General features: G+C 36.5%; 4 protein-coding genes across 7 annotated transcripts; 2 read left to right on the forward strand and 2 right to left on the reverse strand.

Annotated features, from left to right (window-relative positions):
* Nucleotides 1-5,945: 5,945 nt before the first annotated feature.
* LOC112189585 lies at nt 5,946-9,677 on the forward strand. Of its 2 annotated transcripts, XM_040515610.1 has the most exons (13): nt 5,946-6,300; nt 6,407-6,504; nt 6,588-6,674; nt 6,758-6,890; nt 7,005-7,171; nt 7,205-7,592; nt 7,721-7,872; nt 8,029-8,232; nt 8,326-8,416; nt 8,499-8,667; nt 8,834-8,944; nt 9,025-9,121; nt 9,273-9,677. In XM_040515610.1, the coding sequence occupies exons 1-13, from the start codon at nt 6,235-6,237 to the stop codon at nt 9,337-9,339; spliced, it is 1,830 nt and encodes a 609-aa protein (XP_040371544.1). In that variant the 5' UTR covers nt 5,946-6,234; the 3' UTR covers nt 9,340-9,677. The 2 variants fall into 2 exon arrangements, with proteins under 2 accessions (XP_040371544.1, XP_024184698.1); XM_024328930.2 differs by having other exon boundaries at nt 5,947-6,300; nt 7,005-7,592.
* A 601-nt stretch (nt 9,678-10,278) lies between these two features.
* On the forward strand, nt 10,279-13,697 carry LOC112188759 (thylakoid membrane protein slr0575). Its single transcript, XM_024327960.2, has 9 exons — nt 10,279-10,653; nt 10,727-10,773; nt 10,867-10,969; nt 11,148-11,234; nt 12,138-12,221; nt 12,488-12,541; nt 12,916-12,996; nt 13,244-13,289; nt 13,431-13,697. The coding sequence occupies exons 1-9, from the start codon at nt 10,387-10,389 to the stop codon at nt 13,496-13,498; spliced, it is 837 nt and encodes a 278-aa protein (XP_024183728.1). The 5' UTR covers nt 10,279-10,386; the 3' UTR covers nt 13,499-13,697.
* A 240-nt stretch (nt 13,698-13,937) lies between these two features.
* LOC112188756 lies at nt 13,938-16,708 on the reverse strand. Of its 2 annotated transcripts, none has more exons than XM_024327955.2 (5): nt 16,274-16,708; nt 16,151-16,195; nt 15,788-16,078; nt 15,511-15,695; nt 13,938-14,436 (listed from the first exon to the last, which is right to left on the reverse strand). In XM_024327955.2, the coding sequence occupies exons 1-5, from the start codon at nt 16,485-16,487 to the stop codon at nt 14,257-14,259; spliced, it is 915 nt and encodes a 304-aa protein (XP_024183723.1). In that variant the 5' UTR covers nt 16,488-16,708; the 3' UTR covers nt 13,938-14,256. The 2 variants fall into 2 exon arrangements, with proteins under 2 accessions (XP_024183723.1, XP_024183722.1); XM_024327954.2 differs by having other exon boundaries at nt 15,496-15,695.
* Nucleotides 16,709-18,778: 2,070 nt separating this feature from the next.
* LOC112188758 lies at nt 18,779-24,151 on the reverse strand. 2 transcript variants are annotated; one of them, XM_040515007.1, is made up of 8 exons: nt 23,123-24,151; nt 20,890-21,183; nt 20,496-20,621; nt 20,124-20,204; nt 19,827-19,885; nt 19,672-19,748; nt 19,461-19,519; nt 18,779-19,221 (listed from the first exon to the last, which is right to left on the reverse strand). In XM_040515007.1, the coding sequence occupies exons 1-5, from the start codon at nt 23,496-23,498 to the stop codon at nt 19,857-19,859; spliced, it is 906 nt and encodes a 301-aa protein (XP_040370941.1). In that variant the 5' UTR covers nt 23,499-24,151; the 3' UTR covers nt 18,779-19,221; nt 19,461-19,519; nt 19,672-19,748; nt 19,827-19,856. The 2 variants fall into 2 exon arrangements, with proteins under 2 accessions (XP_040370941.1, XP_040370940.1); XM_040515006.1 differs by having other exon boundaries at nt 19,461-19,571.
* Nucleotides 24,152-24,259: the final 108 nt, after the last annotated feature.

Here is a 24,259-nt window from a genome sequence, read left to right on the forward strand (position 1 = left end):
ATATATATATATATATATATTCACAAACATACATATATATAATTATATTATGTATATATATATATATTATATATGTATATATATAATTCATACATAAATTTATAAATGTATATTCGATGTAGAATTAATATGGTATAAATATATATATATATATATATATATATATACATTAATGTCATAATTCTAAATCACAAAATTTTAAAAAAAAATTTGATTAGAAAAAAAGTCAAATTTAAAATTGATTCCACAAAAATGGAAAGAAAATATATTAATATCTTAATTATAACCCATCAAATTTGGTAAATTGAAGTAATATTCAACTCTTTTAATAAATGAATTTAATAAAATTAATGGAAGATTAGTTTACTTTACACTAACAAGTTAATTAGAAAAGTCAAAAATTAAATTGGATCCACAAAAATGGAAAGAAAATGTATTGAAATCGTAATTAAAACCTATGAAATCTGGTAATTGAAGAGGTAAGAAAATATCATTAATAAATTGAATTGATGGTATCATTTCAAAATTTCTCGATAATTTAATATTGTCGCATCCAAACGCAACACTAGGAAGTGTTCCTTAAAGGTCAAGTGAGACTTCATTAATACAACTGTTCGTTTATTTTTACATTAAAAAACATTCATAATGTTATTAATACTATGTAGAAATTATAGGTGTATAACACAGTAATAATAAAAGAAAAAGTGCAATTAAGGAAGGTGTAAAATAGAAGTCATCGTCCACATTAACATTAAAGTCAGCTAACATATCTTACACGAACAAATAAGTAATAAGTAGTTAATAATGAGGCAGTAAAGTTTACTGGAGACTTTTCCCTAATGACATATTTACACTGAAATAGAAATCATCGTCCATACTGAAATTTAAAGTCAGCTAACATGTCTTACAGTAACAAATAAGTATTAAGTAGCCAATGATGAGCCAGTAGAGTTCACTGGAGACCTTTACCTAATGGCATATTCATACTTAAATAGAAGTCATCATCTACTGAAATTGAAAGAGCTAACATGTCTTGCACGAACAAGTAAGTATTAAGTATTCAATGATGAGATGGTCAAGTTTATAGAGGATCTTTTTCTAATGGCATAATTACACTAAAATAGAAGTCATCTTCCACAATGTCTTACAGTAACAAATAAGTACTAAGTAGCCAATAATGAGGTAGTAAAGTTCACTGGGGACCTTTTCCTAATGACATAATTACACTAAAATAGAAGTCATCATCCATACTGAAATTTAAAGTTAGCTAGCATGTCTTCCACGAACAATAAGTACTAAGTAGCTAATAATGAGCCAGTAAAGTTTACTGGAGACCTTTCCCGAATGGCATATTCACACTAAAATAGAAGCTATCATCCATTGAAACTTAAAATAAGCTAGTGTGTCTTGCACGAACAAGTAAGTACGTACTAAGTAGCCAATAGTACAGTTCAACGGGGAATCTTTCCCTAATAACATATTCACACTAAAATTGAACCCATATATCATTCACGTTGAAATTGAAAGTCAGTTAAGTACTAACATGTCTTATACGAACAAAAAAGTACTAAGTAGCTAATAATGAACAAGTAGAGTTCACTGGGGGGTGTGTGTGTTTGGTGGGGTGGTAAGGCTTTGGTCTCATATATAAGAGGTCAAGAGTTTGAGCCCCATCAAGGGTGGGAATGGGGTGGAGGTTTTTTTTTTTTTATAAAAAAAGTAGAGTTCACTGGGAACTTTTTTCTAATGACATATTTACACTAAAATAGAAGCTATCATTCACATTTAAAAATCATTATTGTCTATTGAAAAATTTGGGATCAACGAGTGAACAAGTAGAAAATTTGGAATCCAATTTAATTTTTGACTTTTCAAGTTAACTTGTTAATGTAAGGTACCTAATCTTCCATTAATTTTATTAAATTTATTTATTAAAAGATTTAAATATTACTTCAATTTACCAGATTTTATGGATTATAATTACGATATTAATATATATATATATATACACACCACATTAATTCTCCATCGAAAATATATAAAATTTTTGGATGAATTATATATATATATACCCATACTTTTTTTTGAATATGTATAATGAAAAAAAATCCAAAATAATGAAAAAGAAAGAAAGGAAAAAAACCAAACAATATTTTTTTTTAGAAGAAAGTCAAAATAATTTAGAGCCGTTATATATTCAACAACACACACACATACATATATATATATATATATTTGACGAATTATAGATAAATAAATATATATATATTCACAAAAATATATAAATATAATTTTTTAGACGAATTATATGTATATAATAATAATAAAATGTATATTTTCTAGAAGAAAGTTAAAATAATTTAGAGCCATTAGATTTTGAAATGATAAGATAGTCTTTTTATTCAAGAATGACATGACATGATTTGACAAATTAGTGAGGTGTATAGGTGACATGGCTTGACACCTAGGATTGAGGTCACAAATCTTAGGCCTCATTGAGGCCCTATATCATTGCCCTATAAAAATATATTCCTAGCCTTTTCAAACACTGAAAATGAAAATTGATAGGAATTGCAATTTCTCATGCCCGTGAAAAGAGCAAGGAATTGATTTCCTTTCCTTTCCTTTCCTCGAATCAAATGAGGCATGAGTTAATCAAGTTTTGTGATTAGTTCCAATAATTTTCTAAGATTTTTCTTAACACTCATGTTTAAAATTTTATATTCTAAAAATTGAAAGAGATAGATTTGAGTAGGCCTGAGCATTTTAGCCCGAAAACCAGGACTGAATCAATTCGGACCTGAAGGTCCGGGCCTGACTTTGAGGAAAAAAATATAGAAAAAATTAAAGTCCGGACCATTTGCATTTAAACGGGCCAGTTCCGAGCCCTGACATTCATAAGCCCCAAAGCCCGAAGAAATATATAACCCTATATTCGTAAGTATATTGTCTTCAGTGTGTTGACTAAGACTCTTACTTCAGTCAACATTAAAAAATTCGCAGCCTTCTTCTGCAACCCCGACCCTTTCCTAAATTGGCAATCTGGCATAGTGCCATCTGCAGCCTTCGTTTTAGAAACCCAGCATCCTAGCAGCTTGAACCCAGCAATCGATTCCTAGATTTTCCCTTAGCCCTCAAGCACAAAGTCCTAGCATTCGCTATTTCGAAACCTTCAGTTTTCCCGATTTCCGAAAACCCATCAATTCGTAGCATTTGCAGCCTTCGGGTTCTTCGATTACTAACTCGATTCCTTAGGCCTCAATCGATTCATAGCTTACCCGATTCATAACTTTACAGATTTCCCGATTTCCATAAACCCAGTAATCCCTAGCCCTCAATCCATTCATAGATTACCCAGTTTCAAATTTGAACAAGTACCTAGCTTTCCCGATTTCCATAAACCCATAATTCCCTAGCCTTCAATCCCTTATGGCCTTCTTCGATTACTAACTCAATAACTCGGATCTTTGGCAATGGAACCCAAAGCAGCTACAGTTTGTGGGGACGAGTTGGTGGTGGCTTCCAGCTTGTCTGAGGGCAGTGATGATAGTGAGCCGGTAGGTGGTGCGACTGGCATTATTGTTGTTTTTTTTTCCTTCTGCTCTACTTTAATCAATTTCAAGGAATTGTTGTTGTTGTTGTTGTTTTTTTTTTTTTTTTTTTTTTTTGCAGCTTTCATTGGTTTTGCAATTTTGATATATGTTGGAAACTTAGATATTGCTGGAAAGTGAAAACTTAGGTATATGTGGTATGTGCTTGCTTGTGTGCCTAATGCATTTGTTAGAGTAATGATAATAACTGTGTGCCTAATGTATTTGAGTGCATTTTGTTGTGCATTGTGATGATATATGCTTGCAATGGAACTTTGAAGATGGTATGAAGTTTGAATGTTATTCTCTTCAATTTGTAGCTTAGTTTGTGATGTGTATGATGTTATATTTTTCTTCTAAACCCAAAACATGATGAAACTGTGGAGAAAATGAAGGTAATCAAAATTAGACTTTTGGACCCGAAAACCCGGCAGGACCGGCCTGGGACTGAACAATGCGGGCATTCATGGTCCCTATAATTGAAAAACGTTATTTGAGCCCGGCCCGAATAAAACGGGCTTAGTCCCGGACCTAGCAAATTGACATGCGGTCCCTACCTGTACCCAGGTCTAGATTTGACTTCAAAATAGGTGTGCTATAATAGAAGATCTGGACATAAATCGAGTCAAATTTCAAACTCGGCCGCACAAAACTTTCGTTGAAAATTATGGAGTGCCTCTGATTTATGTTCAAAGCACGTACAACAAAGAATGTATTTGTTGATCTTATATGATTCTGGCTGCTCTCAACACAAGAATATATTCCAACCTAAACAAGTTGGTCTAACCCCATCAATAATAAATTATGCAAAAATTCTCCGATGTACGAGTACAGCGAGACCCACTCCTAGCTAAATGGGTACATTGATGGAGATGGAGGAGGAGGCATTGTTATTTTCAAAATGGAATGGCGTGGATAGTGAGGAGGAACACTTGCAAGATCAAGATAGACGTAAAGGTGAAAACATGTTTCACGTGACACTCATTGCATGCCATCCATAAATTGGCTTATTGAGTTTCCAACCCCATTAATGTAAACTTAATTACACGCAAATCTACTCAAAACATGATCAAAGGAAGTCTCATATATAATGATACATAACCGTGAAAATGATATTTGTTAGATACCGTATAATTTTACCATTCTATTCATTACATAATTAGCAAGAACATACTAGAGAGTTGACTGACCTTAAGGACCGTGACAATGCACTGTTTTAGAGTTGTTGTCACGCCAACCACAATGACAACAATCACGAAGCAATGTTACCCCAATTTTTAACACGTATCTTAAGTAAAATTACAAGTGTATCTTTTAAACCCTAAATGTTGTTTCCCTTTCATATGATTTAAGGGTGTCTTATTATCTCACTCTCGTACTCATCATCTTCCAAATCTTATATTGCCACATTACTAACTCTTATACATGCTAGTTCACTTTTTTGCTCCTGGGTAGGTCATTCTATATCAAAGGCAAGAGGTGTCCAATCTCAAGTTTAAAGGGTTGACCGATCTTCTAGTGGATTCCAATCATCAAAATAGAAATAAAAAGGTATAGTTTATGATATTCTTTGTTGCCTATTTGAATACAATTCATGCTTAAGCCTGCAAATTTACCAAGAGCACCCATGTATGAATGTAGCGTATAGTGTTATGTTGAATCATGTTTGCCTACTCAATTAGTTTATTGTTTACTCAGTTGTGTTTAATTGCCGTTAGATTGAATTCTAACCATGGAGAACAATAAACTTAGTCCAACTGCTTTATTATTCGTCACTATTAGAGTCCATTGATTGTTGAACACAACTAATTAAGTAGGTGAACATGATTGGTGTTATGGTCTAATAGTTTGTCGTTTCCTATTTACATTGATCATTGAACGCAACTAAGTAGGTGAAATTATAAATTTCAAAGAGCAAAAGCTCATGTCCAAATTGGTATGCACATATTTGTCCCAACTCTATGTTATTTCTCTACATTTGACAATCAAATTTATGATTTAACCGTTAAAAAGTTAAATCAACTTTCAAATATCATCTTTGCCAAAAATAAATGTAAACAAAAATCATTTACTCATTTGATTGGTGAAAGTTAATAATCCAATCCATAATCGATTATCTAACAATTCAATATAAGAGAGTTTAGACACACAGTTTTTGACAATTCAATATAAGAGAGTTTAGACACACAGTTTTTGACTTAAATTTATGCCGTTTTAAAGTTTGTTTGGTTGATTTTTATTTTTATTCGACGCTTTCGCTGTTTTTCTAAAAGTGTTTCACATATATGAATAGGACCACCATTCCCATTATCCAATTTATAGCTTTGAAGTTAAAAAAGAAATCAATCCCCAATAATTAACCTTTTCTAGGTAAACTACAGCAGAAAGAAAAGAAACAGAAAAAAAAAAGTTGAAAAATTTTCCCAACAAGACCCTGAAATACAAATCTCGAAAATGGAGAAACTTTACCCCAAAATTTTGGCTCAATATCTCCCGCTATAGCGGGCGAATGAAATTCAAAAAGTGCGCGCCTCGTCTTCAATTCTCAAATACCCCCACTCTTGACCCAAATTGAAATTCAATCTCAGACTAGAGACACAGAATTGTCTGAATCTGAGAGCCACAAGATCCCAGCCTCGAGCAAATGGCCGGAGTTCGTGTCGTCGGTGGCCGGATCTACGATTCCGAGAACGGAAAAACCTGTCACCAGGTCTGTTTCATTTTCAATTGTTTGGGAGTCAATTTTATCTAATTGCGAGAAGCTAGGGCAAGTAGAAAGTTGTAATTTGGGGGTCAAATTTTATTTACTCTTACAGTGCCGGCAGAAGACTAGGGATTTTGTGGCGTCGTGTAAGAATCTGAAGAAGAAGGCTCGCTGCACCATTAGCTTTTGTCATAAGTGCCTCTTGAACAGGTTAGGTTTTGAAAGTCTCACTTTTTGAATAAATTTTGGGTCTTTTTGATGGATGTGATATTGGGTGTGATGACTGGATATAGATATGGAGAGAAGGCTGAAGAGGTGGAGCTTTTGGAGGACTGGAACTGCCCCAAATGTAGGGGGAATTGTAATTGTAGTTTCTGCAGGTAAATGTTGGATGTTGGTGTAATTTAGTAGCTGAATTGGATGTTTGCTTTTTACCTGATTTGAGAAATGTGTAATTTGCCAGGAAGAAACAAGGCCTCAAACCCACTGGTCTACTTGTTCACACAGCCAAGGAAGGTGGGTTCGGTTCGGTTTCGGAGATGTTGACTGCGAGAGGACCGGAGAATTTTGGTATTGAGAGGAAGGTTGCGGAGAAGGTCGGGTGATTTTGCTTTTAGTGTTTGCAAGTTGCATGTTGATATTTGGTATTTTGTTTTAATTTGATTGGGAAAGGTGTTGTTTAATGTGTTAATGCTGTTGAATTTTGATAGGTGGCTGTCGATGGAAAGGAGAACTCTGTTGATCAAAAGATTGAGGCCAGCCTGAATTCAACACAAAATCCTGAGGAGGGACAAGTCAAGAAAACAAAGAGGAAAGGATTGAAGGAAATCCGTAATGGCAGCAGGGATGATCCTAAAGTCTCCGAGGATGGCAGCAGGGATGATCCTAAAGTCTCCGAGAATGGCAGCAGGGATGATCCTAAAGTCCCCGAGGATGGCAGCAGGGATGATCCTAAAGTCTCCAAGGATGTTGCTGTAAAAGAGGTGAAATCAAGAAAGAGAAAAAATAAAGATCGAAGAGAAGAAGCAGATGATGCGAAACTGCAAGGTGAAGAAGTTCAAAATGTTGTGAACAACAATGATGTCAAGAGGAAGAAAAAGGCCAAGGACAAGGTCAAGAGTAGCAAAGAGACTTGCAGAGTTGAGGAATGCACCAAGAATATTCTGAACAAAAAAGTTGAGCCTGAGCTTCCTTTGCCTGAGGGCATTCCCTTAACAAGTGTCTTGGGAATTGAACTGCCTCCTGAGGATGCTGGAAATGCTCTGCAATTTATGGAATTTTGTTCAGCTTTTGGAGAGGTAATTTGAATTTTTCTGATATTAAATATTAGATGAATGATTGCTGCTCTAAATCTGATTGTGATTTTCTATAATGCACTGTTATAAACCTTCTGATTTTGCGTTGATGCAACTATAATGTACTCTAGGTTCTCAAATTCAAAAAAGCACAGGCTGAATCTATAATTGGTGAATTACTGCGCCAACGAAGTGGGCGAGCTGGCCGCCCTGGACAATACTCCTCACTTATTCGGTTTCACATGCAACTATTATCTCTACTACAGGAGGATATGGGAGAGGAGTAAGAATTCTGCCTTATAACTTTTATATAGTATTCAACTGAATAAAGTAATTAGGCTTCAATGGTGAAAAGAATTCATGAACATTTTTATTGTTGGGATTATATAAATAAAATACTTGAAGAAATAGCTGACTGCCGATATCATTTTCCTGTTAGGCCTTCATCTATAGATGAAATGAGCCACAAAAATTCATGGTTCCAAGATCTGGGTAAATGCATCTCTGAATCTGAGTCTGAACACCTGTTGAAGGAACTGCCTACAGATTGTTTCAGTAGAGGTGGTGCTGGATATGATATCTTAGACCTCTCTCAGAAGCTCAGACTCTTAACTTACCTTTGTGATGAGGTGATTTGCACTTCGTAAGTACAAAGAGGGTATTTTGACTCTAATTTACAAAAGTTCATGTTTTGTGGGTCAAGAGTAAGATGAAAACTTTTCAATCTTTCCTCCAGTAAACTGAGGAGCTGGATAGAAGAACAGCATGAAAAGATTGTTGAAAGCGAAAAGGAAGCAAAAGGAAAAGTTAATGCAGCCAAAGATAAGGTAAAGATATAGTATAAGGCAAGAATCCCTTGGAGCCTACATGTTAGTTCTGCTTAAAACTAATTTTATTGTTAATGTACAGGAAAAACTCCTCAAGCGGAAGTTGCAAGATGAGGTGGCGAAGCTTATTATTGCAAAAAATGGTGCTCCTCTGTCAATTTCAGAACATGAAGCTCTTGTTTCACAAATAAAAAGTGAAGCAGCTCAAGCTCATGCTGAGTTGCTTGAAGCAGAGGGCATAGTGCCTAAAAGTATGTTCCCATTTCTAATAGCTTTAGTTCACCGTGTTTTATGAGAAACATGAACTGTTTATCTGGTACAAGTGCTGTTTCTTTGTGTCATTTTTGTTACACTGAGTCTTTCGCGAATCTTTTTCATACATGCATGTGTTAAGAGTTCCTTGTACATATTTTGTAGAGAAACATAGACGTGATGCTTTAAGAACGGAGCCTTATCGTGTGGATGTTGATGGCCGCATCTTTTTGAAATTAAAGGGTTACAACAATGGAGAAGATATCGTGCTTCAAGGTTAGATTTTTGAGTGGTCTCAATTTTAATAAGTTTTGTTCCAGTTTATGAGTCTGGACATTAAATTTGGTATTGTACAGATTTGGGGGCCTGGGATGCAGTTGTATCTAAAGAAGAATGGTTTGTTTATGGTGCGGAGACAAAGGAAGCAATTGAAAATTACTGTTCTTCTTTAAGGTATGCACAGTTACTCGTCTTACATTTTCAGTTTAGTTGAAACACCCTCTGATTCACATGATATCGCGTACTTTCTGTAATGTGGCTCTCCAGAACTCAAAGTTTTGTTTGCTTATAAAGGTAATAACTTGAGTGTTTGCTTGGTTTGCAGGAGAAAAAAGTCTAGTGGAACCATGTCGCAAACTGTTCCTCGTGAAAGTGATGAAGAAAACATGTAGATGAGGGCCATGGTTATTTCAAATGGCATATACTCCTAATTTGCTTTACAATTGAATAGTGTAGATCATCAAGAGATTGGCTGCTTCTGTCCGAAAGGAATTGTCAGTGTTGTAGAAGTAGGTTCACATACACAGTTGCAAGTATTTTGGCTGCCCAATTGTTCTGCATATCTTCCTATATGGTGAAGCTGATTCAGAAGTGTTGTATTTTGATTTGTAACTGGGAGTTGTACCCCACTATTTTTTGGGCGATCTTAAGGAATTGTACAACAGAGGAACCCCAAACTGATTAGTAATTTCTGAGTTCATATTATTTGCTGCATTTGTTTGCAGATTCATCTTGATGTTTGTTACAGTAGATCATAATGTAATATTCTTCATCAACTTATCTATGATTTTATGCAGCATCACCTTTGGGGAAATAATGAACCTAAATTCTACTTCACTTTCTTTTTAAAATCCTTGGTGACAGTAACAATGCCAATTGCTCAACCCCTTGATGCATCAAGACGCTCGTTCAAGTCATCAAGACGTTAACTTCTTCTTTTGAAGTCATTCTTTTGGAACATTTTTGAGAGACCAGTTTAGTGGCATATGCTATTGTAATATTGCACAACTTAAGTGCTTTAGCCTCTAGGTGCATTCATTCACATATCTTGCTTGACAACCAAAAAAAAATAATTCATTCTGCACATTCGGAGCATTTAGTAAACAATGACAATGTTATTGTTTTTTTATCGAGTTATTGTTCATTCATGTACGTGCAATATTCAAATTTGATTATTCAAGAACAGTTTTCGTGTAGATTATTTTCGTCGTAACCTTCTTATAATTATAAAAATAAATTCTTTTCAGGACAATCCAACTGGTCACAAAGTTTTCTAAAGAAAAGTAAATGGAAAAGAAAATATGAAGAAAGAAAAATGGATAACATGAGGACACGTAACCAGAATTTTGGCGGTTGAGAGCAGCCACTCCAAACTCCAAACAGCTCTGCTCTGCTCTCTCTCTCTCAAGCTTCAACCTTTTTCTCAAAGAAAGCCTGAAATGGCAACTGTAACCACCGCAAGAGGAGGAGGAAGCATCCTCTGCTCCCACCATGAACCCTTCACCCGCCACCGCTTTCTCTCTCTCCACCCACCTCGCCCCCTCCTCCACCGCCACCCATCAAAGCCCACCTCCACTTTCCTCACCCATTCCAAGCCCATTGGGCCCATATTGAAACTCACCGCCCCACGAGCCGCTGACACCTCCTCCGTCCCCACCACCGGCGACAAAGCCATAGTCACCGACGACCAGTTCTCCCTCGCCAAGGTTGGCCTAAAGTTCTCTGATTTTTTTACTCTGTTTTATTCATTTTCATGATGTAAAGGTGTGAACTTTGCAGGTTTCATTTGGTTCTATTGGATTAGTTGGTGGGATTACACTGTTAGGGTGAGTTGTTAATCCTATTTTGGTTCTTGGGTAAAGTGTATTTAGTACTAATAGTAGTATGTTCTTTTGGGTTTTGTGTGTTGTGAGCAACAGGTATGGTTTTGGGGCATACTTTAATATCCTACCTGGTTCTGAATGGTCAGCATTGATGTTAACATATGGGTTTCCTCTTGCAATCATTGGTATGGCTTTCAAGGTAAAATCTAAATCCTGTGTACAACAGCCTATGGACAGTATTTAAGAACATATTGTGCAGTAGTTTATGTTCGGTTTGCAGTCCAGGATATTGTGTGATTACAGAAATGAGTAGCGAATGAGAACCCGAATTGATTTGTCTGTCGCATAATAGTATGTTTATTTCTCTGTTTTTGCAGTATGCAGAACTAAAGCCGGTGCCATGCTTGACTTATTTGGATGCTCAGCAATTAAGGGAAACAGCTGCCACCCCGATTCTTATGCAGGTGCTTGCCTTGCATTGAATTACTATTTACATTAGATGTGGTCATTTTAAGAAGATGGATATGTGGCATATGACGTGATAAATTTCTCACTTCACCGTCAAAACTTAGGAGTCCAACTGGCTAGAAGTTTGTGTTGTCATTGTTTCTCTCTTACTATCCGGTATGAATATAGGCATCTTTGATTTTAGCATTCTCAATTGCTTGCAGTCGAGCATGCTTTCACTCTTGTCCTTCCTTATAACAATTTGAACATATCTGGGGGCATTAAGGCTCCATGTTTTGAGAATTTATTTACTGACCACAGTGTCAGTTTAAGAGTTACCTTAAGTTGACAATCAAAAGGATCATCTTATACAATGCTTGTTTGAGAGTCAGCATCACTATGACTTAAATACAATCTTGTGGAAATGCCACCATCCCTTTGGAACTTTGGGGGTAGTTTTAAAAACCCGCTTGAATTTCCATCAATGTCAACCACGAACTATTGAGGATTGTAATATTCCAATCTTGTAGTCCAACCCTTAGAATATGAGTGAAGGTAGCATTTGCTACTACTCAACTACCCAAATATCCAGGGTGGATGACTATTTCCCCTATAATTTTTCTTGAAGTAATCATACTGACAATAAACATAAACACTTTGTACCTTCATAATCCCACAGTATATAAATATATTGCACCACTCCAATCTCAGTGAACTCTTTTCGTGATGATTCATGTTGCATGGAGCCAATTGTGCAGCACATAGGCCTTGTCCTGCTTTCTAAGTTAATATATGACATCTTTTTTTTTTAATGCACAGGTAGATAGATTTGGTCTCGTGCATCAACATCAAATGCTTTAGTTTTCTTGTGTTATTTTCCCAAGTTAATATGATGTATGAAATTACATATCTATAATTAGGTCAGGAATGATGTTACGAGATACCGCTATGGGGATGAGCAGCATTTGGATGAGGCATTAAAACGAATTTTCCAGTATGGTCAGGTAAGTTGTCCGATTGTGTGTCTATGTACTTATGTAGAGATTTATTCGTCCATTCTGTTTTTTTGGAATATTGTGCGTGGGACACAGAAAAGTTTCTCCTTCCTATCCTATGAAGAAGTCAACTCATTATCTGCTACATACTTCACCTGTAATTGTAGTTAAATGTACATAACCTTATGCAAAAGGTGGTTACATCCTGTCGGTTGGATGTACTTCAACCTCTGGTGTGGGTTTGATATTGTTTTTTGTTCTGTTTTACTTTACAGGGTGGGGGAATTGCTCGGAGGAGTGCGCCTGTTCTACAAAGGATTCGTGAAGAGGTATGCTGAGTGTAAACTTTTTGATCACCTCCAAGTGACTAATTTTTTTTTTCTCTGAATGTATTAACAGCAAATACTCCAGTCACAGGCTTATTTGCTCTATTGCAATTAGTTTTAAGTATAGGAATACATTTTTTTTTCCCTTCTGTATCCTATTACACACAAGAGAAGACCGAGGACCATGATAATTTCATTAAGTATATTGTCTTTTAAGGATTCAAATAATCCCTAATATTCTATTCCTTGTTTCTTATAGAAGCCTTTCTTACTAAGTTGATATTTGATCAGAGTCTTAGTTGAATCCAAGTGACCTACAAATTTACAGTTACTATCATTTTTTCTCCATTTGTCATCTTGCTATCATATGTTCCTAGGTCACAGAAGATGGTAGATACTGTTTAGTCCTGGTGTTTGAGGCAAAATCTCTACAGTTGTCTGATTTTGAACAAAGACAGGTAAATTTTATGAGCCTTAGAAAGATTACTGCTGCTTTCTTTCAGTCTGAGAATGAAATCCTAGTTCAATTGTTGAACATTTTCCATCTTCAAATTTACTCATGGAAATCATGTTTTAAAGTTTCCTTGGGTTGATGGCAAATTTAATGATATGGCCTTCTTTCAGCTTTAAGACTTATTAAGCCTCTGATTTCAGAATAGCAAAAAAAGATGGACACTGATTCATCAATTTTTGTTGTTTTTCTAGGCTAAATTTACATCATTCTTCGGACCAGGCATTTCAGCTGAAATTGGTGAGATTTGGACCTAAATGTTTCAATTGTCAAAATATTCAAGTTATAGATTAGGAGCGTGGTGCCAGTGCATACGGCAATCTGAATTCTGCTTCTGCATCAAATTTTTCAATATAATTCTTACTTAAGTTTCTGGTGCAGCCAAGGGAGAGGAGAATTTATATGAAGTCAAACTTATTTCCAACTCCAACGTCAACCCCACTGCATAGCCGTTTACAATGTATGATAGTTTAACCAAACACTCCCATGTATGATATATTCATTTTCATTACATAGCTTGTCAATTGTAAAACCTATGTTTATATTCAGTTGGCAAAAGCCTACTTGTATCATACATAGAATTTTGAAGAGGAACAGAAAGAAAGATGAGCAAAATTGAAGTCTCTATCACTCATCCCTTTGGCTTCAGATTCAATTCTTTCTATGGTGGTTTAATTAATTGGTGCTTGGCACATTTCTTGAAGCTTTTCTAGACTTGCTGCTTTTAACTACCTGGGCTTCCCAATCAAGCGAAAAGAGTAAACCAACCTAGTAGGTTTTCCTTGTATCTGAGATTCATAGCAAGTTTTACTACCAAGATTTTCATATTTCAAAATTTCTTGCCAAGATGCTATGTTAGTTTCGTACTAAATTATGACCAGGTAAATGTCCCATATGAAGTTCTTTTCTGTAGAGAGATTCTACCACTTTTTACGGCACAAACAAAAAGCATGCATGTGAACCTTTTGTCAGCCATTTGGACCATAAACAAGAACAAAGCATAAAGATGACTGATCTATTCTACAACAGAAGAAAACCGACACAAAACAACCACTAAAGACCGCATTACAAGATTCATTCTTCTCTTCTCTTGATCACAGACGAACACAGTGACCCTGCAGCAATTCTCAAGCCACAGAATCTCATAGACCCCTGCAATGGGTCTCTCTACATTATTGATTTGCAGTTCTCTCTTTTGTTTTCATATTCAGCACGCTTTGAGATGAGAAAGAAACATATTCTTCTTTCTTGGTTTGTGTTTCTCTCTGTACCTTTTTCTCATCCATGACAAGCACCCACCTTGCCTCCACTTTTGCTCTTCTTTTTTCTTTCTCTCTTCCTTTTCCCTTTTTGTTTCTTCTTCCTCTTCTGTATCTTTCACTTCCATCTGCACCCATTATATAATTCACACATTAAATCACATATTTTAGCTCAAATTTCTATTGCATCTTTGTACATTATGACAATAAGAAACATGGCCCTTCATGCTGATTTCGAAACTAAGACTAATTTTTTATAACCCTGGGTCATATTTTTGAAACGTGACATATTTTCAACATCAGCATGGAAATGCATCATGCATATCAAGAATATCCGAGTGATCCAAACTTTCTGGTTCCCCCCAAAATCATTAGTAATCTTAGGTCAAATGGATTAGATGAGGACATAATCCATCTCAATAAATGTAGTGGACAATATATGTCACTTTCCACAACCATCAGCCATCAGTCACATTATATATGACCTTATATCACATGGTATCAAACATTATGAAATGACACATACCCCCACAGATGTAGATACAAACAGATCACAAGGTATAGCATCAAATTTGTACCAAACAATAATGAAATCACAATCCCTGAAACACATGACCATCTTTTCCAAAAAGAATAGGAAGATAAAGCAGCAGTGACAAGGCATTTTCATTGAGATCCCCAAAAGATCAGAAGGGCAAAGAAATAGTGAAGAATAATTTAGACTCAAGAATCTCAATGTTTCCACAACAAAACAAAAGGAAGGGATGGAAAGCAAGAAACACATAATTCATAACTTCATTACAAGAAAGGGAAAAAGAGGTATAGTAAATTGATACTTGATAGTGAGCATAGAAATTGTTCTGCAACTGGTTATAACTTTATGAAAATGAGTCATTCAGGAGTTTTAGAGAACAGTTTTATTTCAGGAAAATTTTTATTCCAAACCAGAGTCTCTGTGTGCTGGAAAGCAGGGCCACTTGGGGCATGTGCCATGAAAACAAAGAGGGACCAATTCAATCTGAATCCCCTACCTTGAGATTGTAATGGTCCCCATATTCATAAACACATCATTAATTAGCAACAAAAAAAATCTTCATGATCCTGAAAATACATATCAAACACATACCTAAAAGCTACAACAAAATAGCTTAACTTCTAGCATTGATAGAGAAATATCTAAAACACACCTCTTCTTCTTCAACCTCTTCTTCAGATTTTGGTTTTGAATTTGAATTTGAATTTGAATTTGGTGAATCTCCGCCACGAAATCGATTTAATGACCTTTCTACAATGGGAGGAGTTGAAGCAGAGCTAAGACTGCTAGAACTGATATCAGGAGGAGTGCTTTGAGTTCCAACATCTCTGGTCATACCCTCATTTTTCTTTTCTGCACCAAGAAAAACATATTCAGTTTAGCACTTTACCATTTGTATGCAAGTGAAAAATATCAGGTATGAAGCAAGAAAAAAGTGTTGGAACCTGGAATTGGGAATTGACGAGCCAAGTCTTCTTTGGTTGAATAAGAAGGCTTGGTGGTATGGATTGGCCTAGTGTGAGAAGAGTAAACAAGAGGTGCAGACATTGTGATACGATTCGTTATGTTTCGAAACGATCTTCCACTAAGTGTTTTTGCAGATAAACACTCCATTGGGACTTGTCCTGAAAGAGGGTTGCATATGTATTTCTCTGCTTCATTCCACTTTGAATGTAAAGCAAACCCATCTGGGGATAAAGCCTCCCAACTATTGTAGGCAGACCTTGCTTGCAATGCTGCAAAGAAACACAGAAAGTTACAATCTGAACAAGTAACATCCTAAAGTTCATGATCATAAAAAGTGTTACCTTTGAGGGCTGTGGTGAATGAGTAAGTTGCAGGGTCAATTTCATCTGCATAAGAATGTAGAAGAAGTTGTGAGCTAGCTCCTGAGAAATAGTCAGAAAAGATAAAAAGGTACTACTTATTACCTCTTAAGGCATAGCCAGGAGAAGAAGCAGTGCTGGAGATGGTAATGTTTGATCTGAAAGACCTTGTGTCTTCTCTAAAGCTTCTAATGTAGGATGCTGAGAACCTTCTGGAATTCGTGTTTTCGCGGCTGATTCCTCTAGCCTTGAGAGCCCAATCTCTCAAGCTGAACTCGGGTTCGTCTTGTCCCCTAGAACTATATGGGGATTCTTCCATGGTTGTAGCTAGCTACCTAGCTATAGGTGGTAGCTAGCTTCCTTGTTTTGCTTCTAAATTGGGAATGGTTCTGTTTGGTGTTCAAGTTTTGAGATGATTAGTAAATGGAGGCAACATGAAGAAGTGTAAGAACATATAGAGCAACTTTCAAATCTTTGAAATCTCCTTGTGTTTCTTCTGGGAAGATATAGTCAAAAATGCAATGATAATCAGTTAGACATAGCAAGCAGTATATGAAGTATGCATTTATCGGTTTGGTTGCCAATTACACACACTCCGACACGCAAGCACAAAAGGATGAAACATTCGCTTTCTTCTTCCAGAAAAAAAAAAGAAAAAAAAGAAAAAAAAAAGAGTAAGGAACATATTTTTTAGCTCCACAAAATTTATGCACACCATTAGTAAATGACCGATTTGATTATTCTGTTTAATCCGATTTGACCGATTTGATTATTGGTTAACGAAAATAAACACAATGACCAAATAGGTCAAACAAGTATCAATACCTAAAGAAAATAATATAATGCTAACTTTTAATTACTTAAAAGAGTTACGAAAAAAACCCTCGTTAGTCTCATCATTAAATTTACATTCACGGGATTGTAAAATGATTTTCTTTTTTGAAAAAAAAAAAATTTGTCTTGAGAATCTAGTGAGTTGTCCTCCAATATAGTTTTACGCAAATGCAAAAGGTTGATCGATTATTCACCACTCTTTGGGTTCAGGCAATATTTCAGAGGTTTCTGCACCAAGTGACCCTATAATAGGTCAAAGAATCTCAAAAAATTTCTATATAACAATTGAACCGTGGGTCACAATGTTTGTTGTAGTATTACTCAAGAAAAGACTAACATTGGTAATGAATGTTCTGGTGAAATTTGGTACAACCCAAACTAGCATTTGAATGTGAATGATTTATCAACGCGCCAAAGCTTTTCCTAGATGGGAAACTATTTGAATGAAGCCGGACCAAAGATGATTGGATCGAATTGTGAAAATGTAATCCAAATTGGAAGAAGTGTGCAGAGATTCATAAACAGGGAAACACAGGTAACATGATTGCAGGAAGTACTGGGATGGCCTTTTCAAGCAACTCGAGTGAAGCATGTGATTGTTGAAATAAGGTTCAGATGTGTTTGAATCAAGCAAATTTGCGTCCTTCTACTTAGAAACAGATTTGAGCAAATGACCATAAAACCTGTACTTGTATTAATATTGTTGGTGACGGATTTTATGTACTGTTCTAGATATACGCACAGTTGCTTTCTTCGCCTTCCTAGTTATTCTCGTCGTAGCCTCTTTGAGACACTTAAAAGAATACCTTGCACTAAATATCGATGGTGCCATATATATTTCAGGAAGAGAACCAAACACATTATCAGTAGTGTAACGATGCGAAAATAAACGGGGGTTAGTGTTCATCTTGTTGGCCAAAGATTTCATGACACCTACTGAAATTTTTAGGACGGAGTGGGGTTATTGTCTTCACTAATATAGATTAGCTAGACCCAGGATTCCAGTACTAGACATGTTATCTCATTACTAAATGGTTTTTCTTAGTAAGAAATTCGAATAATTGTTTCGTCGGATGTCCCCTAGGAAAATAATTCGAATAACTTTTGAAACTCAAAAATTCAAACCGTGTATGCGCGTCCGTAAAACTCTCAGTTGCAAGAACAAGAAAAACATTTGGTTGTTCACATCTAATTTTCGCTTTTGAGGATATGGTTTATGAGTAATAACAAGTAACAAGTTGATGATTGCAGATATCCAATGTAGGGTTGCTTTCAGTCTGGGCTGGATGGAGAAGAAAAAGAGTGGATAGCAAGAAACGGGGGGAATGAATGTCTCTCACTCTCTCAGTGCTCGTGCATGTGATTGTGTACGTCACTTGAACAATCAAGTGCGGCAGTCCTCAACTTAAGGGGTGAGGGGATCCACCACTGGCCTCATCATAGTCGCCAGTTTTGTCTCATCTGTATGCAAAGTAGGTTTCAATAGTGTCAGTCACCGTCAGCAAGGTCCCCTCCCCCCCCACAACTTCATTTAATCTCGAAAGCTCATTCATTTCAAGAAGATATGGCACTGTCAATCAAACCTAGACCAACTCGACTTAAGCCAGCCTACTCGACATATCGATACCTTAATATGATTGTTCAATTCTACAAGTTTGAAGAGTTATATCCAAATTCAAAATTACCACCTGTAAACTGTAAGTGGAAAGAAATTTCTCATCAGTCACATTTATAAACCAAACCAAACCTTCAAAGTGGATGAATACGCAGAGATAAGTAGGGAAGAGTAATAACGTGAACTTTCTTATCTTCAAAGCGACATCAAACAAATTCACAAGCAGCACAAATTTAAAATAAACCATAATTTCACTCAGAGTTAATGTGTTGGTGACAAATGATAAGTTAGACTGATATTTTGGACCTTACAAGCAAGTTTCATAAAGTTGGCGAGTCATCAGAAACTTTCTTGCAAAGCCGACTCATAGCTTTTCTTTACCTTTGGTCAAATGCACGTTCAGCTCTCCAGTTGACCACCTTGGAACAGAGGCGCTCCACACGAGGCAACTCTGAGCAACCAACAGCAAATAATCTCACATACAACAAAGTTGTCACTCGTGGAGTCAGGTAGAACAATGGAAGTGCTTTGATTGCTGAAAGACTCGACCTTCAGTATTTGGAAAGCAATGGCAGGCAACAAATTGGTCCCAGTTCCAAATTACCTGAAAAGGAAGGAAAAGATTTTATAGGATTGGAGGATGTCAACTGTATAATGCAAACCATCCAATGACAGTGATGGAAACCAACTGAAGAAGGTAAATAATTAAGAAATCAATACCGTCTTAAAACCAGACCAGTCTACACTCTACAACCTTCTATGATTCTCTTATGGATTACCATGCAGGACAAGCCTGAATTAAGTTTGTTACAGCTGCCAAGAAAGGTTTATGACTGTACATACCTTCAAGAGCTCAGCATTCAGTCTTGTCCACATTTACATTAATGAGGAAACTGCAGCTCCTGAATTCAGTAACAAAATGATGAATAGGATCATGGACCAAGGTAATCAAACCTAAGAAATTATACTAAGAGTTAGACTCCAAAAAGAAAGAATAACACACACACAAACACACACACACATCTATGTGACAACTTATAGGTCCAACGCTTACTGTTTAAATAGAACATTACTCGAGAACCTCCGTCAAGCTGGTAGAGCTCAATTAATATTGCCTGGAATTCCAAAGTTCTACAAAGAAAGGAGCTTAGACCAGGGCCAGAGTAAAACTTAAACAAAGAGGGAAATAATATGAGACAGGCTTCTCACCAATCGAATAAACAGTTATACTGAGAAACTTCAAGAGGTAGCATACGTGTACAAGTTTCCTGCATAATGAGAAAAATCATGACAATCAAGGAAGAAAACAAATTTTATACCATAAACATTAAACAAATTTGCTTAGGCATCATCCTATTATAAAACTTATGGTCCCTCCACCAATTTCAATATAAAATTGTAGTTTATAAACAGTATGAAAAACCTGATTTAGTAACTCATCAATTGTTGGAAGTTTTTGTAGGCAAAGATTACAAAGTAATTCTAAATGAAGAAACCACATGTTACCTTGTCCAAGAATCAAAATAGCATTTCCGGCCAAAGGAGTAAGGTCTTGGATCTTTTCCCCAGTAAAAATTGTGAGACCAACTAGCACAGGAAAAACACAAAAAAGTTCAAAATACTGGAAATAAATTGAAAATATAAGGTCAACTGCATTGACATATGGATTAGGGTATCATGGGGTTCAGACACTTCATGAAGAAGTTTCAACCACCATAGAACACCACTCATGAGAATAAAATTGTACAGATACTCCATTTCAGAGAAATCTGTAGTAGTATTGACAACACGTGTAGGTTTCTTTGAAGTGGAAGGAAGTATGACAGAATTTGGGATTTCAGATTAAACTTAAAAAGCAATTTATGGTCCAATGAGAACCTGTGATATGCATTGGCTTTTCCTTGCTCTCATTTAAATCATTTTGGCTAACTGCACTATCCATGTCAGATGCCACCATCATCTGCACAGAATTGTAGCCATCTGACACCCAAACAGATTGTGTTCCTGCAAAATGAAATAGTGAGTGACCTAATGGTTGAAGAAAGGTCAAGATTCATATATCTAAATTCAGATGAGCTGCAATAGCATAATGTTTCAATCACTAAAATTTTCTGACCACCATATTGCAAAAAGCATAGACCAGCATACTGCCAACATTCAGATCATCAAGTTCTTTTAATCCCTAATAAGGTAATACTTCATTGGAAATCCAAGACACCTTCAGTGTTGCAAAGGTAAAATAATTAAAATAAAAGGGAGAGAAGAAGCATACTTGCAGCTATTTCAGGAAGAACAGCCACCTTTTGCACTTTCATAGTGTTAGGCAACTGCTGCATGAAAGTAGTTATATCTGATCCAATTACAGGGATGGAAAGGTGCAAAAGCTGTAAACCTCCATCTGAGTCCAGGATTAAAAGTTTGTTAGGGGACAAAGCGTCAATGGAAATTGCCTTCACTGGTATCCTTCTTCTTGATTTAGAGGTTTCTAACTCCTTGCCCTTGAATGCCGCAAAACACACTCCGTCTTCACATGAGTCTTGTTTCAGTTTAACAGATCTCCGCTTGACTACAAGGTAACAACACACAGTTAGTGGCACTAGCCTTTCCACCAATGGGAGAACAAATTCACACGAATCTAAGACAAAGAATCAATGGAAGCGACTTCAACCTATAATAGACATGTAATTATATGGTGACCATACTACCAAGCTATCTCGCAAAATTGTAGAGATCATTTTAGAGTAAAAAGTTAACGATCAGTCTGCAAGTTAGAGATTTCAAGTGGATGATAAGGAAACGCAAGACAGTCCCTATCTAGAGTTATTTTTCTAATCAGTATTTAGTTATTTACCATCTAGAGGCATCCTTATGATTTTAACCAAAGGACAGCACCTTGCTTATATGAGTAGCACCCATGTCCTTGTCAAAAGGATATACCTAAAAAACAATTTGTCAGTGTAAATTGCAGATAAATATAAATCTGTTCAAGTAGTGCGTGTGCAAGAAACAGGCTCAACTAAAGTCAGTGAACTTAAAATTACACCATATGATCTGATCAATGAGGTCATGAACGGATATGGTGTTCCACAAGCATAAAGTTAGTCACCATGTCACTCCAAAAAAAAAAAGAACACCCGAAAAACCAAAAAATAGACATTTTGTCATATATCTGTGAAAGACTTATCTTTTGTGAAATTTTGAGTCTGTTCAACATGTTAACATTGGACTATTTCAATAGGCCCAGTATGGATGTAACTTTAAATCAAAATAATGACCTTTGGGACTTGGTTAAATCCTCTATAATTTGGGGATTACAATATTCACTCATTCAAAAGATTATAATAATAATAACAACAATGGGAGAACTAAACACAAATCAGGTTCACAAAGCCATCAACACCAAGTTTAAAGCTTAACCAGCTATCCCCCTTTAAATTCAAATTTCTCAAGTCCCAAACCTATGACCCTCCGTGGCCTTTTGAGAGAGAACTCTTATGTTTCAGCCCTTTTGACCAAAAACCACAATTACTCACAAGTTACTTGATTGCTTTCTTTCTTTTGGCATCCAGAAATTCCCAAGACCCGCTTCACAGACCCAGGGTAGAAACTGGGGCCTCCAGCTGAACCCTACAATGTTTAGGAGCAGGAACTCTACCTAGATCACATATGAGCAAGCCTGACCATTCCTACTCACTCCTCATTGATCTGACACTTAAATTCCCTGGAAAAACCCAACTCTAAAATCTCATTTACTTCCCATCATCAAAGCTTGACCCTAGTATAGCCATCAAAACTTTACCATTCCCCATCATATACAAACAACTTATACATCGGTTCCAAAACCAATCCTACTGTAAGTTTAACAAACTAATCATGTATTGTTCCTTCTAAATTATGAGTTAAGCTTTTAATATTTTGCTAATAAATTCTTCTAAAACTATATTAATGAAGCAAACAATAAGTATCCCAACAAAACTTCATAAATATATATATATATATATATATATATATATCAAAATAACTACAGCCAACATAACTCTTATAGTTAGGCATATACCAACAACAAACTAAGTATGGAGACTTCAGAATTTTTGGTATTGTAGTTATCTTATAGTTTATTCAAACTAAGGAAATAATGTCTAAAGATATTAACCTCATCGCACAAATATCAAATACCACAGCGAGATAACTCATCACACACAACTCTAACTTACACAAACAGTAAAACAAGTCTATCCTTGACTTCAGCAAAAACAGAGGCATTGGGAGTAGGAAACACATTTAGCATTGCCTCAATCTATCCTCATTAGTTGTGCGACCAGCGCATTTATCATAGTGCCACTAGAATATGTTTGATCAAAGTTCCAGGTTCCAACTCTTCTAAGTACTAACTCAACAAGTATGAATGCATTACCAAATGTACCAAAAACGTCTGCATTGCAGTTTTTTTGAATAAAAACAACATTAACAAAAATGAAACTAAATCGCAGAATGTGCATACTTACCAGAGACACAATTCCTATCATTCTTCCGGCACAAGTAAGCATCGCAAGTCCCTTCACACTTTCCACTTCCATGTTTATTTCCACAATCCCCAGCTTCTTGCACATTGTCACCAATCACCCCATTTAACAAACCCAATTTCAAACTCGAATTCGAACTCTTAGCCTTTCGAACCCGCCCTTTCACAAGCTGCCTCAAATTGAAAACCCTCACTCCATCATCTTCCCCCAGAATCAAGAACCCGAACGAAACGCTAATGGACCACACAAGCTTGCAGCAATCAATGACAGCACACCTCATCAATTTCACAGCCACCCCATCAGCACCAACATCTTTGACAGCGAAAACCGAAATCTTGGAGCCGGAAACCGAATACATTGCAAAGAAATTGACAGACCCAGAAAGCCTAATCGAAACCCCATGATTAGAATCCACCAAAACCCCCAATTTGTGATCAAAGTTGAGATCTTTCTGAGAGCAAACCACTTGGGCCCTCACAAATTGGGTCTGCTTGTGCAGAATATAGAACCTGAGAAGGACCTGGGACCCACCTTTATAAGGCCCTGAGACAATGAAAAGCACTCTGGGATTGGGATTAGGGTTAGGGTTTGGGTTTTGAAGGAGGAGGAAAGTGGAGGAGGAGGAAGGGGGGTGGATTAGGGTTTGGGGAGGGGGAGGGAGGAGAGAGAAAGAGGGGAGGAGAGAGAAGGGTAGAGAGAGAAAGAGGAGTCAGAGTGCATGAGGGCTAGAGAGAGAGAGTTGGGTTCAAAGAGGAGAGAGGTGATGTGAGGGGAAGAGAGGGAAGGGTAGGGGAGGTTGAGCTTGGAGGCTTGGACAACAACCATTAGAGGAGGGAGGAGGAGAAGACGGCGTCGTTTTGGGGGCGGTTGTTGTTGGTGGTTAGAAGAGGTGCCAATAGTGTCGGAGGAACAAGAGGAGCATTGTTCTGTTTGGTTTTGGAAGGAAGGGTCGTGTTTTGGGTACGAGACTTTTCAGAGATCCAAAGAAGATTATTAAATTATTAGTGATTTGGGGGTGTTGGGGTTAGGCTGGGTAAACCCGAAATTAGAAAGGTTTTACTGTGTTAATATCCGTTTATTTCTTTTGTATTGAAGAGATCCCACATCGGAAAACGGCTT

This window comes from Rosa chinensis, chromosome 2, assembly GCF_002994745.2.
Source record: "Rosa chinensis cultivar Old Blush chromosome 2, RchiOBHm-V2, whole genome shotgun sequence".
Taxonomy (NCBI): domain Eukaryota; kingdom Viridiplantae; phylum Streptophyta; class Magnoliopsida; order Rosales; family Rosaceae; genus Rosa; species Rosa chinensis.